The 14,881-nt window shown below is 35.5% G+C and overlaps 1 protein-coding gene across 2 annotated transcripts; it reads right to left on the bottom strand.

Moving 5' to 3' along the window:
- Nucleotides 1–1,997: 1,997 nt before the first annotated feature.
- Nucleotides 1,998–13,209, bottom strand: LOC128030808 (kinesin-like protein KIF2C). Of its 2 annotated transcripts, XM_052618810.1 has the most exons (22): nt 12,994–13,209; nt 12,352–12,446; nt 12,112–12,222; nt 11,622–11,676; nt 11,503–11,535; nt 10,003–10,134; nt 9,685–9,789; nt 9,489–9,580; nt 6,319–6,414; nt 6,194–6,248; nt 5,940–6,102; nt 5,598–5,688; nt 5,454–5,517; nt 5,272–5,363; nt 4,919–5,061; nt 4,363–4,567; nt 3,937–4,047; nt 3,734–3,801; nt 3,535–3,625; nt 3,275–3,349; nt 2,935–3,028; nt 1,998–2,250 (listed from the first exon to the last, which is right to left on the bottom strand). In XM_052618810.1, the coding sequence occupies exons 1-22, from the start codon at nt 13,052–13,054 to the stop codon at nt 2,186–2,188; spliced, it is 2,097 nt and encodes a 698-aa protein (XP_052474770.1). In that variant the 5' UTR covers nt 13,055–13,209; the 3' UTR covers nt 1,998–2,185. The 2 variants fall into 2 exon arrangements, with proteins under 2 accessions (XP_052474770.1, XP_052474780.1); XM_052618820.1 differs by lacking the exon at nt 11,503–11,535 and having other exon boundaries at nt 12,994–13,188.
- Nucleotides 13,210–14,881: the final 1,672 nt, after the last annotated feature.

Raw genomic sequence — 14,881 nt, 5'->3', positions numbered from 1 at the left:
AAGTCATTATTCACTGATTATTTCAAGTATTTGGTAGCTGAAAAACTACTGCGATCGGGTCATCTAGATTTGTGAATGAATCATTTTTTGAACCTGTTCTTTGTAATGAACCCATTGATTGACCTTTAAAATGTGCTGAACAACTCACGAATCAGAACTCAACTGACTCAAGGTCGCATTCAGGTTTTCGAATAATTAGCTAACTAAAAAGAACCTTATGTAATATGCAATTCAAACCAGTCCTAATAGAAAAAAAGCTTTAAAACGGTTGACTTAAATGCTCCATATTTAAAAACTTTGAGTAGTTCAAAGGTCATGTCAATACATGTATATTCTATTTGTTTGTTTTCTTTTCCATTCCTTCTTTTTTCCTTGGTTCCCATAGCATTCATATTTTTATGGTTGTAATGTTTTGTTATTCGCAGCATTAAAGAGTAACTAGAGGGAGAGTGAAAAACACCTTTGTTCTTTCACAAACTTTTTTTTTTTTTTTTTTGTCATATAAGTTTTATTTTCAGAGAGACTGATATATGCAGTAAATCACATTATAGACAGGGTATGCAAAAATAAATAAATAAATATTGGCGTAAAATTGAGGGATGTTTATAAAAAGGCTCTTCTCCAAATACCATAACACTTTTATTCAGGCCTGCAATGAGCCTGGTGTTGATGGACACTTTCCCCATTCAGATCCATTCACAGACAATCCAGAGCCACAGAATGACAGAAGAAAGAAAGGGGTCAGAAGGAAAAGAAAAACAGAGGTTGTTCTGCATGCTCCTCTGATAGGCTTGCTGGGTGGCTTGTGTTTATTTAGTCTGTGGAGGTGATGGGAACTGAGCATTAGCCACTGCCAATTTTCTCCACACTGAGAAAATATTCATGTGGACAGCTGGAATCCAGAAAGCAGAGTCAAACAGACTCAGGGCCAACAGATACAAGACTCGGCTCGCATGAAACACATTTCCAAATCGAAAACCCAAAGCTTCTTCAGCGCTCTCGTCTTCTTTAAAATTCATGGTGAATAACCGAATTCAAGAAAGCGTATCTGTAACAAGCCCAAGGTCCTTTTTAGCTATTCTAAGAGTGTTGTTTCAGAAGCAAAGCTGGCTAGTAACATCCCAAGACGATTACAAAACCACAACGCAACACCGAATCAAAATGGTTTCAGTCTCTTTAAACCACTGAAGGGTTCAATTAGAACCAGCTCTCAGGAAGTTAAGGTTTGTCTGAAGTGAACCTCCAAGTCCCTAATCATGCAAGAGAGGAGAATATTAAATCAGACTAAAAAGATTTGAACAAAACATTTATTTAAAAGAATGTTAATTAGTTCTCCACGACATGACTGATATGTATACATTCCAAGCAATTATTTTACATTGAAAGATATTTAACGCTAGATGAACGCAACCAAAGAAAGGCTGGACAGCAGCTATAAACTGAAAATTTGAATTAATGAATGAGACTTTTTAAGCATTATACAAAAGTTCTGCATACAGTAGTATGTGTACATCAAATGTAGTGTTAAAACAAGATACATATTTTCCATTGTAGTGCAATATATGTAGCACGGCTATATGTATTTCCAGAGCGGGGTGGGGGGAGGGGAGGGGGTGGGAAATGCCACCCAAAGAGCTCAGAGGAAGCAGTTGAGATTTTAGGCCTCACACAGAGATGTGGGGCCACCCACTCATAGGCCGATTTTGTTTATTTTCATCCATTGAGGTAAACTGTTCAGTGCGAGCTGTTTATTAGGCCTTTGATTTGTCATGTGTCAGCTTGTGCTTGCAGGGCAAGTGTATACACTGGTTGTGGCTTGTATATAGTGGCGGTTTGGAGGTCAAGGCTGGGGGTGATGGGAAGGGTGGGTGGTATGAAGTGGTGCTCAAACCACCTCTCATTTTGGCGTCATCAGGATAAAAAAAAAAGTTTCAAGGCAGACACGTGACAGGACTAAGAATCCAGATGCAAGTAAATGAAGCACAAACAGCTGATGATTTACAAAAGATCCAAAGATGAGGGAACCTTTATTCAGTACACAAAAACAATTAAAACAAAAATAACAAAAACTTGATATATCTTCTAACCATACAGCAGATAAGATTATTAAAAGAACAAATGGAAATTGCATTATCTTTTGTAAGCGGTGTCTCTGCAGTTGTACACAGATGAAGCTCATCTTCGATTAGTTTGGTGACATCCTGACCCTCTGTTCTGCTTCAATAGCTGATCTCAAAGCCTGGTAAGACTCTACAACAAGGAAAAGTAAAACTATTACAATGTTCGGCAGGAAATGGAAGGGGTTTTTAATCAACACCTTCTCAAACCACACAATGTGTGTCACTTCAACGTGTATCCAAACTCAAACAAGTTCTTACATAAACAGAGGTGTATGGGGGGGGGGGGGGGGTAAATGTGTGTGTGTTAATTAATTTCCCCTAAATAAAATGAACATTACCATTCAAAAGTTTTTTTTTTTTTCTTTAAGGAAATTAATACTTTTATTCAGCAAGGCTGCATGAGCAATTGATCATAAGTGACAGAAAATACATTTATAATGTTAAAAAAATACTTCTATTTCATAAAAAGGCTGCTCCTTTGAAAACCAAGTATCACAGTTTACTTAAAAATATTTAGCAGCATAACTTTTCAATACTGACGAGAAATATTTCTTGGACACCAAATTAACATATTAGAATGATTTCTGAAAGTAAATATAACACTGCAGACTGGAGGGAGTAAATGGCTGCTAAAAGTCGAGGAATTAATGACATTTTAAAATGTATAAAAATAGAAAGCAGCTATTTTGAATTGTAATATTATTACACAATATTACTGTGTGTGCATGAGAAACATCTTTCAAAAACAAAAACCTTACTGACCCCAAACTTTTGAATGGTAATGTAGGTGTCTGTTTGGATTCTAATGAAATACCTTGCAGTTTCCTCATAAATGCATCAATCTCTGGTAAATTTGGGATGATATCAAATGAGGGATATTCCATAGACCTGGCAACCTCGCTGCACCCCTGGAAAAGGAATGAGAAACACAGATAAACACAAAACCCACTTATCCTATGACTCAACCAAGGTCCTTGAGCATTTAAAAAAAAAAAAAAAAACGTCTGAAGAAATGCATTCAGGGGTAAACAAATAGCAAAGTTCGTTTTGTAACTTGATTGCTAAAGGGAGTTCTGTAACTTTTTGAGTGATTGTGAGGTTTAAAACAAAGCTGCCCACTCAGAGCAGGTGTGTTTACACAAACAGCTACAAACCTTCAGCTCTTCATAAAACCTCTCCTCCATCTCAGACACTTGGGATATAGCCTCAAACGCTGGGAGAACAGACTCCTGAAAAGAAGTACATTTTAGAGGTTTTGTATCAATTTTTGTATCACATATCTGTAAATAAATACAAAATGTACACACAAGTTTAATTGCCATTCAAATAAAAGCTCCATTTAACCAATTATAAACGAAACAAAAACACAAAATTTATTTAGAGTTCTAGATGAAAGTCCTGCCACTTCACTCACTTCCTCCGAGGAGTTTCCTTCCTCAGAAAGCTCTAGTTTTGTACCATTCTCCACTGCAGCTCCCTTAGACACACCATTCAGTTCTTTTACCCTGTCACAAACACCCACAAATGAGTGTGATACCTAAACCGCACCACCAGAGGGCCTTCCAGGCCAATCACAGCAACATTAGTTTAAATCAAGGAAGATAAAAAAGCACCTGTTCGCATAACGTAGTGTATTCATAGTGTATTCACAAGAGCTCATACCCGGCGAGATCATTGCGATCTGAAACGAACAAAACACACAAAGAGATAAATGTTACAACAAACAAGTATCAAAAGCAAGTCCTGAAAAAAAAAAAAAGCGTTATTGAAACGCACATATACACAAAACTGAATAATCACTCTAGCAAACTCTTACCATACAGGTCCTGGAGTTTTCTCCAATGAAGGAGTCCCGAAGCACCTGGGTGAGTTTGCTCATCCTGAACGGGATGTGCTCGCTGTTCTGTCCCAGAGATCGGATACATTCCTGAGGCAGAAGGGAAGACATTAACAACTTAACCGTACTAAAACCACCATTTACTTGTGTGTTTGTAAGCAGGATAAAAAAATAAATAAAAAAAAAAGCATTGGGCACATATAGGTTTCTTAACAGTATAACTGAGCAGCAAACAAAAGCTATAACTATCAGCTGTATAAACACAACCTCAGATTTTAAACAGTTTAAACAGTAATTAGGATGCATTTAAATTTAATTTATTAAAAATGGGGGGAAAAAGTGTATTTAGGATAAAGAATGATGTAGAGATGACCTATTTGGCGCAGAAGCCACTAGACAAAGCACCTTCAAAGCCAGCAGGCTGCGGTTAATCTCGGCCGTCTCCACGATGGTGTGCCGATCGTTATTGCTGATATCAGTGCCACGTTCATTCCCAGCCAGGTCCACCAGAGAGAACTTCCCATGGAGGATATTCCGCCGCCTTAGAATTACTTGCAAAACCGCATGTGAACGTGATGAGCTGGCATTGGCAAACGTTTGGCCAGACGTTCTGTTATAAAGCCAAGATAGAGTTGCGTTTGTTCAAACGTTTTTGGTAAATGAAATAAGGCGCAAGTAAAATTAGTATATAAAAATTTGATGGAATAACTTCGAAATTAGAAGAAAGGTTGCCTTGTCAACTAATGGAAAATGACTAAAATTAACCGAATGTCAAATAAAAATGAAGAGCACAAAGGATTACTAAACCTAAAATTAATTAAATCATAATAATAATAATAAAAACATACCATTAAAGCATCTAAATAATTCTAAAATAACAGACCTGTAGCATAAACAGTCATTTAAGACAACAACAAAAAAGGCATTTAAAGGGTCACCTTAAAAAATGATTAATATTTACCTGCATGCACTTCCCTTCTCAATCATCTTGATGACGTCATCAACAGATGACACGGGCACTTCCTGCAGGCCAACAACATTGACCTGCTGCTTCTCATCCTCCAAAACACGCAGCTTTGCTTTCTTATTCAGTAAATCAAACACCTGCAGCACACAAAGAGTTCCCCATCATGCCCGAACAAGTACTTTATGCTTGCAACCATAATCAAAAACAGTGTAAAACCAAATACTAATACCACAGTAAAGATTTGGAAATTTGAGAATTATTAACACTTCATGCAAATTCATGAATCCATTTGACAAGCCATCACAGAATCCCCAAATTGGAATCGGAAACATACAATGTGAGCAAACCTTGCCATTGTAGATCTCAAAAAAGGTGACATATGGGCAAAGGTCCATATCAGCATATCGCTTTTGCCTTAAGAGGGTAAATACATCCTGTGCTGTGACGTATGCAGAGAGATTAATACATGAGTGAACATGGATAAAAGTAACAGGCCAGTATTTAAAGTACATGTGACAGTTTCAATCACCTGCCAGGGCGTAAATCCCTTTAGAGCTGTTTTGGCTCTTTCCAGAAAAGTCTCCACCCATAGTCTGTAAATAATGCCTCAGATGAACAACATGGAAAAATGTTTTGGAATTTTATTTTGGAAGAAACAAACAAAACCACTTACATGGGTCTTTCCACTGCCTGTTTGGCCATATGCGAAGCACGTCGCCATACCACCTTCAAAAATGGTCTTAACCAAAGGTTTAGCACTGAACCTAAAAGTTAAATTGATAACCATTTGAATATTTTCTGAATTAAACATTAATAGTGAATTAGATTTTATTATTTAGAAAAAGATAATCCAAACATGTAAAATCTGTCATTATTTACTGGTAATGGTTGCTCTATTCCATGCAAATTACAAATTGCTGTTTCAGTTTCGGTTAGAAATGACAGATTAGAGTGAACTGATCTTTGAATGAATGACACTTCATGTACATGCATGGAAACTCGAATATGCAGCTACCTGTAAACCAAGTCATTAGTGGCGTCTTCATCAAACGAGTAATCAAAATGGAAAGTCTGATTCTCTAGGTACTTGGTCAGATCCACTTTCTGTTTGGGCTCATGCAACAGCAGGGCTCCATTACCAGGGATCGTGACCACGTCAATCTCTTTCTTTGCCAACTCTAAAAACAAATAAATGAGAAATAAAAAGGAAAAACTCAACAAAGAATAAACAATTCTATTCCATTAAGAGAGGTCATATCAGCAACCTACCTTTTTTATTCAGCGGACGTTTGCGAACACAGACACATATTCGGTGAGGTTTGACCTAAGAGAGACACTGTGTTAAAATATGAAATTAATAAATTAGAATAGTAATAGTATACTCATTAACTTACAGGATCAGAAAAGGACATGGGTACTCTCTCCAGGGTCTCTCTGTATTCCTCGATCATCTGGTAAAACTGCTTATTAGGTCGACTTGTATCTGCAAACTAGAAACAAATATAGCAAGAATTGGATGGAGAAAATAAATAAATCTTTACAAATTTCCTCTTCAAGATTAACTGTAACCAAACAAGTAAAAAAAAAAATTAAAAAAAATTTTTTTTTTTTTTTAAGTCTCTTATACTCATCAAGGCTGCATTTATTTGAAAAAAAAAAAAAAGAAAACGAAAACTGTATTCTTGCAAAATATGTTATTACAACAAAATAATGGTTTCTATTTTAATATCCTTTAAAATATAATTTATTTATTTGATGCAAAGCTAAATTTCCATCAGCCATTACTCCAGTCTAAAGTGCAAAATGATCCTTAAGAAATCGTTTTAACATGCTGATTTATTATTAGAATTATCAATGTTGGCAACAGTTGTGCTGCAAAATATTGTTTTGGAAATTGCAATCCTTTTTCAGCCTTCTTTGATGAATAAAGTTAAAAAGAACAGCATTTATTCAAAATAATTATTTTCTAACAATATAAATTGTTGCCATCACTTCTTAACAATAACACATCCTTGCTGAATAAAACTTGTAATTAAAAAAAATTATTAATATATAAAATTATAATAATAATTTACTGACCCCAAACTTTTGAACTGTAGTGTATATTGTTAGAAAAGATTTTCATTTTAAATAAATGCTCTTCTTTTTAACTTTTCATTCATCAAAGAATCCTGAAAAAAAGTATCACAGGTTCCAAAAAAAAAATATTAAGCAGCACAACAGTTTCCAACAGCATATCAGAATTATTTCTGAAGGATCATGTGACACTGAAGACTGGAGTAATGATGCTGAAAATTCAGCTTTGCATCACAGGAATAAATTAGATTTTGATATATAAAAGTAGAAAAAAGTTATTTTACATCATAATGTTATTTCATAATATTAAAATTTCCCCCTTGTATTTTAGATAAAATAAATGCAACCTTGATGAGCATAAGAAACTCCTGTACAAAACATTAAAAATAATTCTGATCCCAAACTTTTGACTGGTAGTGTGTGATATACATATATACCTATACACACATAAATTATACAGGTGCTGGTCATATAATTAGAATGTCATCGACTGTCATCATTCACTAATTCCATTCAAAAAGTGAAACTTGTATATTATATTCATTCATTACAAACAGACTGATATATTTCAAATGTTTGTTTCTTTTAATTTTGATGTTTATAACTGCCAACTAAGGAGAATCCAAGTATCTCAGAAAATTAGTATATTGTGAAAAGGTTCGATATTGAAGACAAATGGTGCCACACTCTAATCAGTTAATTAACTCAAAACACCTGAAAAGCCTTTAAATGGTCTCTCAGTCTAGTTCTGTAGGCTACACAATCATGGGGAAGACTGCTGAATTGACAGTTGTCCAAAAGATGACCATTGACACCTTGCACAAGGAGGGCAAGACACAAAAGGTCATCGCAAAAGAGGCTGGCTGTTCACAGAGCTCCTTGTCCAAGCACATTAATACAGAGGCGAAGGGAAGGAAAAGATGGGGTAGAAAAAAAAAAAGGTGTACAAGCAATCCCCATTCAAAAATGTGGGGGAGATTCCCAAAGAGTGGACTGCAGCTGGAGTCAGTGCTTCAAGAACCACTATACAAAGACGTATGCAAGACATGGGTTTCAGCTGTCGGATTCCTTGTGTCAAGCCACTCTTGAACAACAGACAGCGTCAGAAGCGTCTAAAGACAAAAAGGACTGGACTGCTGCTGAGTAGTCCAAAGTTATGTGCTCTGATGAAAATAAATTTTGCATTTCCTTTGGATATCAGGGTCCCAGAGTCTGGAGGAAGAGAGGAGAGGCACACAATCCATGTTGCTTGAGGTCCAGTGTAGAGTTTCCACAGTCAGTGATGGTTTGCGGTGCCATGTTATCTGCTGGTGTTGGTCAACTGTGTTTTCTGAGGTCCAAGGTCAACACAGCCATATACCAGGAAGTTTTAGAGCACTTCATGCTTTCTGCTGCTGACCAACTTTATGGAGATGCAGATTTCATATTCCAACAGGACTTGGCCCCAAGCACACAGTGCCAAATCTTCCAGTACCTGGTTTAAGTACCATGGTATCCCTGTTCTTAATTGGCCAGCAAACTCGCCTGACCTTAACCCCATAGAAAATCTGTGTGATATACCAGACCCAAGAATGCAGAAGAGCTGAAGGCCACTATCAGAGCATCCTGGGCTCTCATAACACACAAGCAGAGCCACAGACTGATAAGACTCCATGCCACGCTTCATTGCTGCAGTAATTCAGGCAAAAGGAGCCCCAACTAAGTATTGAGTACTGTACATGCTCATACTTTTAATTTTTATACTTTTTAGTTGGACAAAATTTCAAAAAATCCTTTCTTTGTACTGGTCTTAAGTAATATTTTAATTTCTGAGATACTGAATTTGGGATTGTCCTTAGTTGTCAGTTATAATCATCAAAATGAACAGAAATAAACATTTGAAATATCAGTCTGTGTGTAATGAATGAATATAATATACAAGTTTCAATTTTTTAATGGAATTAATGAAATAAATCAACTTTTTGATTATATAATAATTATTTGACCAGTTCTGTATGTGTGTGTGTGTGTGTGTGTGTGTGTCTAATATATATATATATATTTATTAGTAATAAAAAAACAAATAATAGAAATAATAAAACAATTTAATTGTTAAATTAAGTACAATGCAAAGGAAAAATAAATGCATATCTGAGGGGCTGTTTACACCACATTGACAACTACAAACTGAAAACTTTTGTTTTACCTATTCATTTGCACTATAACAATGTTTAGAGGGCTTGAGAATGAGTTTATAAATGCAAGTTTTCGAAAACTATACTATTACCTTATTACAAAAAATTTGAAGTTGTGAAAACGGTGACGTCATGCGCATGCAGATTACATGTTTAATCTATAGGCATGCGGGAGTGCGTACTTAATGCATATGTGTGCAAGCACACCAGTGTTCCTTTACAAAGTGACTTGTTGACATTGTTGTCTCTAAAAGTTTTTAGCACAAGTGTTGTTGTGTAAAGGTATCCTGAACAATAACAATCAAATAAGTTACCTTTCCTCTCTTCTGTGCTTCTGGATTTTTGGCTACTGACAACCGTTTGTTTGCAACCTTGTTCATTTCTGAGACCTGAGACATGCGATGGCCTAAAAGATTACAAATAGAACGGTTTATGCAAGTGTTGTAGATGTTACTAACCACCTTATCAATAATGTGAAAGCATGCATGACAAATGCAAAACAGTACATACTTGGTGGAGCCATGGGGGCACATTTGGAAGCCTCACTCTCACAAATAGCCTCAGCAGTTGGTAGTAGAGGAGAAGCTGGCTTTGAAACAAATCTCCTCTGGTAGCCTACCAATCCAGATAGCAACTTAATGAAATATGCAAGATTATCAAAGCGGACTGCACAAGTTATCTGCATGGCTGTTTCAGGGCGTTCACCTCAAACAGGTTAACAATCAATATCAGTTCACTGAAATGCAAAACAACTTGATACCAGTAAAGCTGCAAGATATGTAGTGAGATAAAGAGGACAGAGAACATTATGCTAATGAAAAAACAGACCTGAAGGTTTAGGGATCGTAGATGAGGGAAGATCCTGAGAGAGAACTTCCTCTGCAGCCGTGGCCGAGACCACAGGTGGAGGGGCAGGATGTCGGAACAAGCAAGTCTGACGTGTGGTCATCCTTCTAGAAGCTGAAAGGGGATGAAATTATGTTATGTGTACTCTCTGCAATGCAGTGTCAACACTGCCACTAAATCAAAAGGTGACCCTATAGGCAACACCAGAACCTCCAAAAATGTTTGTCATGACTGTATTTTAATCAGCAATAATTGAACAACAATGTGAGCTCCTCACCCCATAGTATCTGACAAAGTGCAAACACACAGTACAGAAAGTAACTTCTAAATTGATGAAAAGAACAATTATTGCTATATAAAACCCTAAAGTGAGAAACCACCATTCACAGTGCTTTGATAACCATTTGAGAACTTTCTGGACTGACCGAAACAGTAATTTAAGAGAATTTTTTGATTGCTACAAGTAGATCATTTGTAGAAAAGATAATGTGGACAGAAGTGGGAAGAGACACCCTGATTAAGTCTAAAGATTAGGGCTGCCCTCGACTAAAGATTTCTTTTTGGTCGACTAGTAGTCGTTCATTTTAAGCATTAGTCAACTAATCCCACATTTATTAATAAACCGTTTAAATCTGAGACTTTAATTGCCTACATAGCTGAATAAGCACCAGCACACACATAAAACTTGCCACAGCACACCAGCAGAAGTAATGATGAATGTGTCAGGGAAAAATAAAAAATAAAAAAACAAGGTAAGATTATACTGCATTAACATTTGAATATTATATTGATAAACTATTGTTTTCTATGTTTTGGTCTTATATGAACTCGGGTTACATAATCACAGAAATTTCCTTTCTTTCCAGATATTAATAATTTCATTTGAAAAAGTAGACATTTCACTCCCTATAGATATATTTTTCATGTCTGTAAGGGAAGTATACACAGAGTTTCACGCTCAAGCTCAGAGAGGCCGAGACGGCAGAAAGCACATCCGGTTTGCTTTCATTATTTTACAAAAGCGCAATGTTTTGTTGTTATTGTGAGCACACACAAATAAATGTCGATTCCAAAGATGTATTACTCTTATCCGCATGATCAAAATGACGGATTATTTTAAGAGCAAGTGACCGCACCGATGCCTCCATCTATCATGCTACGAGTGCACTACTGTTCAGCTTTCACACTTCACACAGGTCAACATTAGATTGAGCGGCCATATAAGGTCGCTACTACTTACATATTTCAGATGTTAAGCCATATGTGATGTCAATGAATAATAGTTCGGTTGTCTTGCCCGATATATTACCACAAAGATCAGCCATTAACGATCTGTCCATCACTGGCTGCATGACCACCCCACTTCCTATGGATTTTTACTTTTTCTTTCTTGGGGGCAGCCCTACTAATGATAAATGTTATGATCCAAGCGTGAATGAGTATGATTGGAGAACATGAAGAAAGCATGCACTTCATACAAACCTGACTCTTCAGATGAACAATCCTGAGGAGCAGCTTCAGATGGGAAACACACCTTAAGTTTACACTGGTGCAGGTCAGGAGACCAACTTTGACTCGGAACAACAGAGAATATAACTTACGTTCTGAAGTAGGTATTCTTGATGATCTTGATGGAAGCTCTGATGCTCTGACATTCTGTATGGCACAATGAAATAACATTAAAATAATTTTTGTAGGAGTGTTGTAGGTATAAAATAACAAATGAGTTAGTGTTTTTAGACACAGTGCATGAATGTGTGGAATTAAGTAAGGTTTGTTTTCTCAAATGACTTTTGCTTTCAGCACCACTGGTTTTCCTCTTATCACACTGACAGCTACTGACAGTTTTTGTAAAAAAAAAAAAAAAAAAAAAAGTGTCTAGACATTGTGCTGACGCCTACAGCATTACCATGGTAACCAACATGCACATATCAGATGTTGACAACACTGTCTGTGCAAATTGGTCCATTTTAGCCCTTTGTGAAACAACAGTGCAGATAGTCAATACTCTCAATATAAAAAATAAAATATAAAAACCTTACGTGCATTTAGAACAAATAAGAATTTCTAGAAAAGAAATAAAGGACTCACTTTTGCCGGTTTTGACAAAGGTGCAGGTGCGGACTCACGCTCCCCTTGACGACATGGTTGGAGGTGTTGCATCAGGTCAGAATTGAGCTGCTTAAGTTCATCTAGGTCAACCTAGGGGAACATTTGTTTATTAGTTAAGCATAACACCCTAGAGCTTTAGCAAAACCTGTGGTCAACAGTCTAACAACTGCTCCAAGCAAAGGGGAAAAAGTCTTATGTTATGAAAAATTAAGTACCAACCTCTTTTCCTTTAGTCATGCCTTTCTCAGCCCATTCCACATTCACTGTGGACTTCGAGGCACTGACAGTTTTCACAGTGGCGCTGTGTATTCTTCCTGTGGCATAAGAAAACAGCATTATCTTGGTGGAACTTTGAGATAATTAATGACTGACTTCTTGTGGTGAAAAATAAGCTATTTACTTATTTACTTTTATTTTATATTTGTTTTCCATACAGTAAATTGTAAATGCCATTCAGCCTAATTTCTGTTTTTGAAGAAACTAAGTCACATGGGAAGAACATGAGTTAAGAAATTAAGTTGGAATTACAGACTTTATCTTGGTGTGTGTGAATTATCCCTTTAAAACAATCCTTGCCAACAACACAAGGGATCACAGGAATAAATTATTTTGTGTTATTTATATATCTTCAGATTTAGAATTTTAGAATTTTAGAATTTTTTTTAGAATTTTTCTATTCAAAGCAATTTTTTACATTTAGAAACCTTCCATTGGCAGCAATAATCAGTACGTGTTATGTGCGCTGAAAGTTTTATTTGCGATCTTTTTTTTTTCTTTTTTTTTTTTTACATCAAGTGATTTAATTATGCAGTTCATGTCTGGAAAAGATTAGCAGCTAACGTTAGCAAACAAGCATCTTACCATCACTACGACTTATATTGACAGCGAGTCCGATAAGAAGTTTCGACAAGGCAGGATCCATCTCCGGTTATAGTTTATCAATTGCAGTTGTTTGTGAACGTTTCTGAATCAAAAAATTGAGACTAGTATGTTTCTGCCACTTTGCCCTTATGAGTCGTAAACCAACATTAACCGCTCTGCATTCAAAAATCGTCAGCGGAAGTTATTGGATTATTCAAGTAGGTGGTGCTTTGTTTGAACCTATCAGAGCACTGTAAAAACATGATTGGCATTTCAATACACAAATAAGATCTTACAGCCGTCTTTCGTCACACTCTCTGGTACCGCAACGTGAATCTAACGTTACTTCAAAAAATAAAAATAAAAAAATCAATTAAAAAAATTATTGCCTGGTAAACTGATGGAAATGAGACTTTAAAAGTCAGTGTTATGGAGGGAAAATTCTGTCAAGTAAGTAATAAAAATCCAGGAACGTATCTGAGGAAAGTCACTGATACAAAATTAATACAAAATAATGAAGAAGTTTCAATGTGGTACAGAGCATAAACAATGCATAACAACGTTTCTTAAAATATTTTATTAATTATTAATGTTTACATTAAGAAGGTGTTATGTGTAAAGTCAGTACACCAAAGGTTCAAATATGATAATGTCTGAAATGCCACTATTTAACTTTTATTGAAGTACTAAATATTATATTGAAGGCTACTAAATACTACCAATCAAATTAATACTTATTCTTTGCTATGAATGAAATATTATGACAAAATGAAACATACAAACTATATTCACTGTTATTAAATATGTTTATATATTTAACACAATATTAATAATGATAATAATAATAATTAAAAGCCTACTGGCGCTCGTGATTCTATAACTTCACATTGATATTCTTTATTTAGGATGCCTTTATACAATTGTTGTTCTCTGTTTGTAGCTAAGACTAGCACTAGATTTGTACATGCATTCTGACTGTTAGAGTTCAGAAAAGAATTTGTACCTCACAAAGAAGTATGACAGAAACACAAAGTGCCTGAACAAACACGATCTGTGCCAGGAAAGGGTTTACGAGAGACTCATTAATCATATATAAAAGAAAATGTTTCAAATGATCAAGCAGAATTTTCTGCTATTATGCTACCCAATTTTTCATATTGTGGTATAGGCATTATGGCATCATGACTCTCTGTTAAGCCTTGGCTTTATTTGATAGAAAAGTTATTCTTTAAGTAAAAGGAAAAGAGTTATTGTATCATTTTGCTCCACCTACTTTGTTCTACAGTACTTGCTAAATTTCATATACGTATTGACATATACATATTGAAAATACATATCTATTTGTGCCTTGATCTGTTAAAATAAGACCAATTAACAGACAGCTATGGAATATTTTTTTAATTAAACAGTTTCTGAAAAATAGTGAAGGTAAAACATTTAATAATATGGTATTTTGTTTTACAAAAATTTACTATTTATGTAATAGAATAAATAACAGTAAAATGTGAAAATGTGCTTTTCTTACAGTCAATGTAATTAAAAATGCATGAAATAAAACATAAAGTATAAGTCTCTCCTTCCCTATATTTTTGTAGATTTTGATTGGTTTTAATATACAAATAAATAGATAATCATGTCCATTCATAGCTATTGCATTTTTTAAAAACATATTACAAAGAAAAACCACTAGAGGGACTGTTGAGCTAAACAGAACCAAATTTATCCTGTAAAGGAAAGAGACCTGTAAACCACCTCCTGCTGTGGCTGTATACTTTTCCTGAAAATTCCCGGACTGGGAGGGAAGGCAGTTGTAACCCAGACACAAAAGAATAAAGATCTGTACTCTTGGATATGCATACTGTATTCAGGGTGAATTCACAACCTATCC

The sequence above is a fragment of the Carassius gibelio genome, chromosome A2 (assembly GCF_023724105.1).
Source record: "Carassius gibelio isolate Cgi1373 ecotype wild population from Czech Republic chromosome A2, carGib1.2-hapl.c, whole genome shotgun sequence".
Lineage (NCBI taxonomy): Eukaryota > Metazoa > Chordata > Actinopteri > Cypriniformes > Cyprinidae > Carassius > Carassius gibelio.
This window is presented reverse-complemented; position numbering and strand designations above follow the sequence as displayed.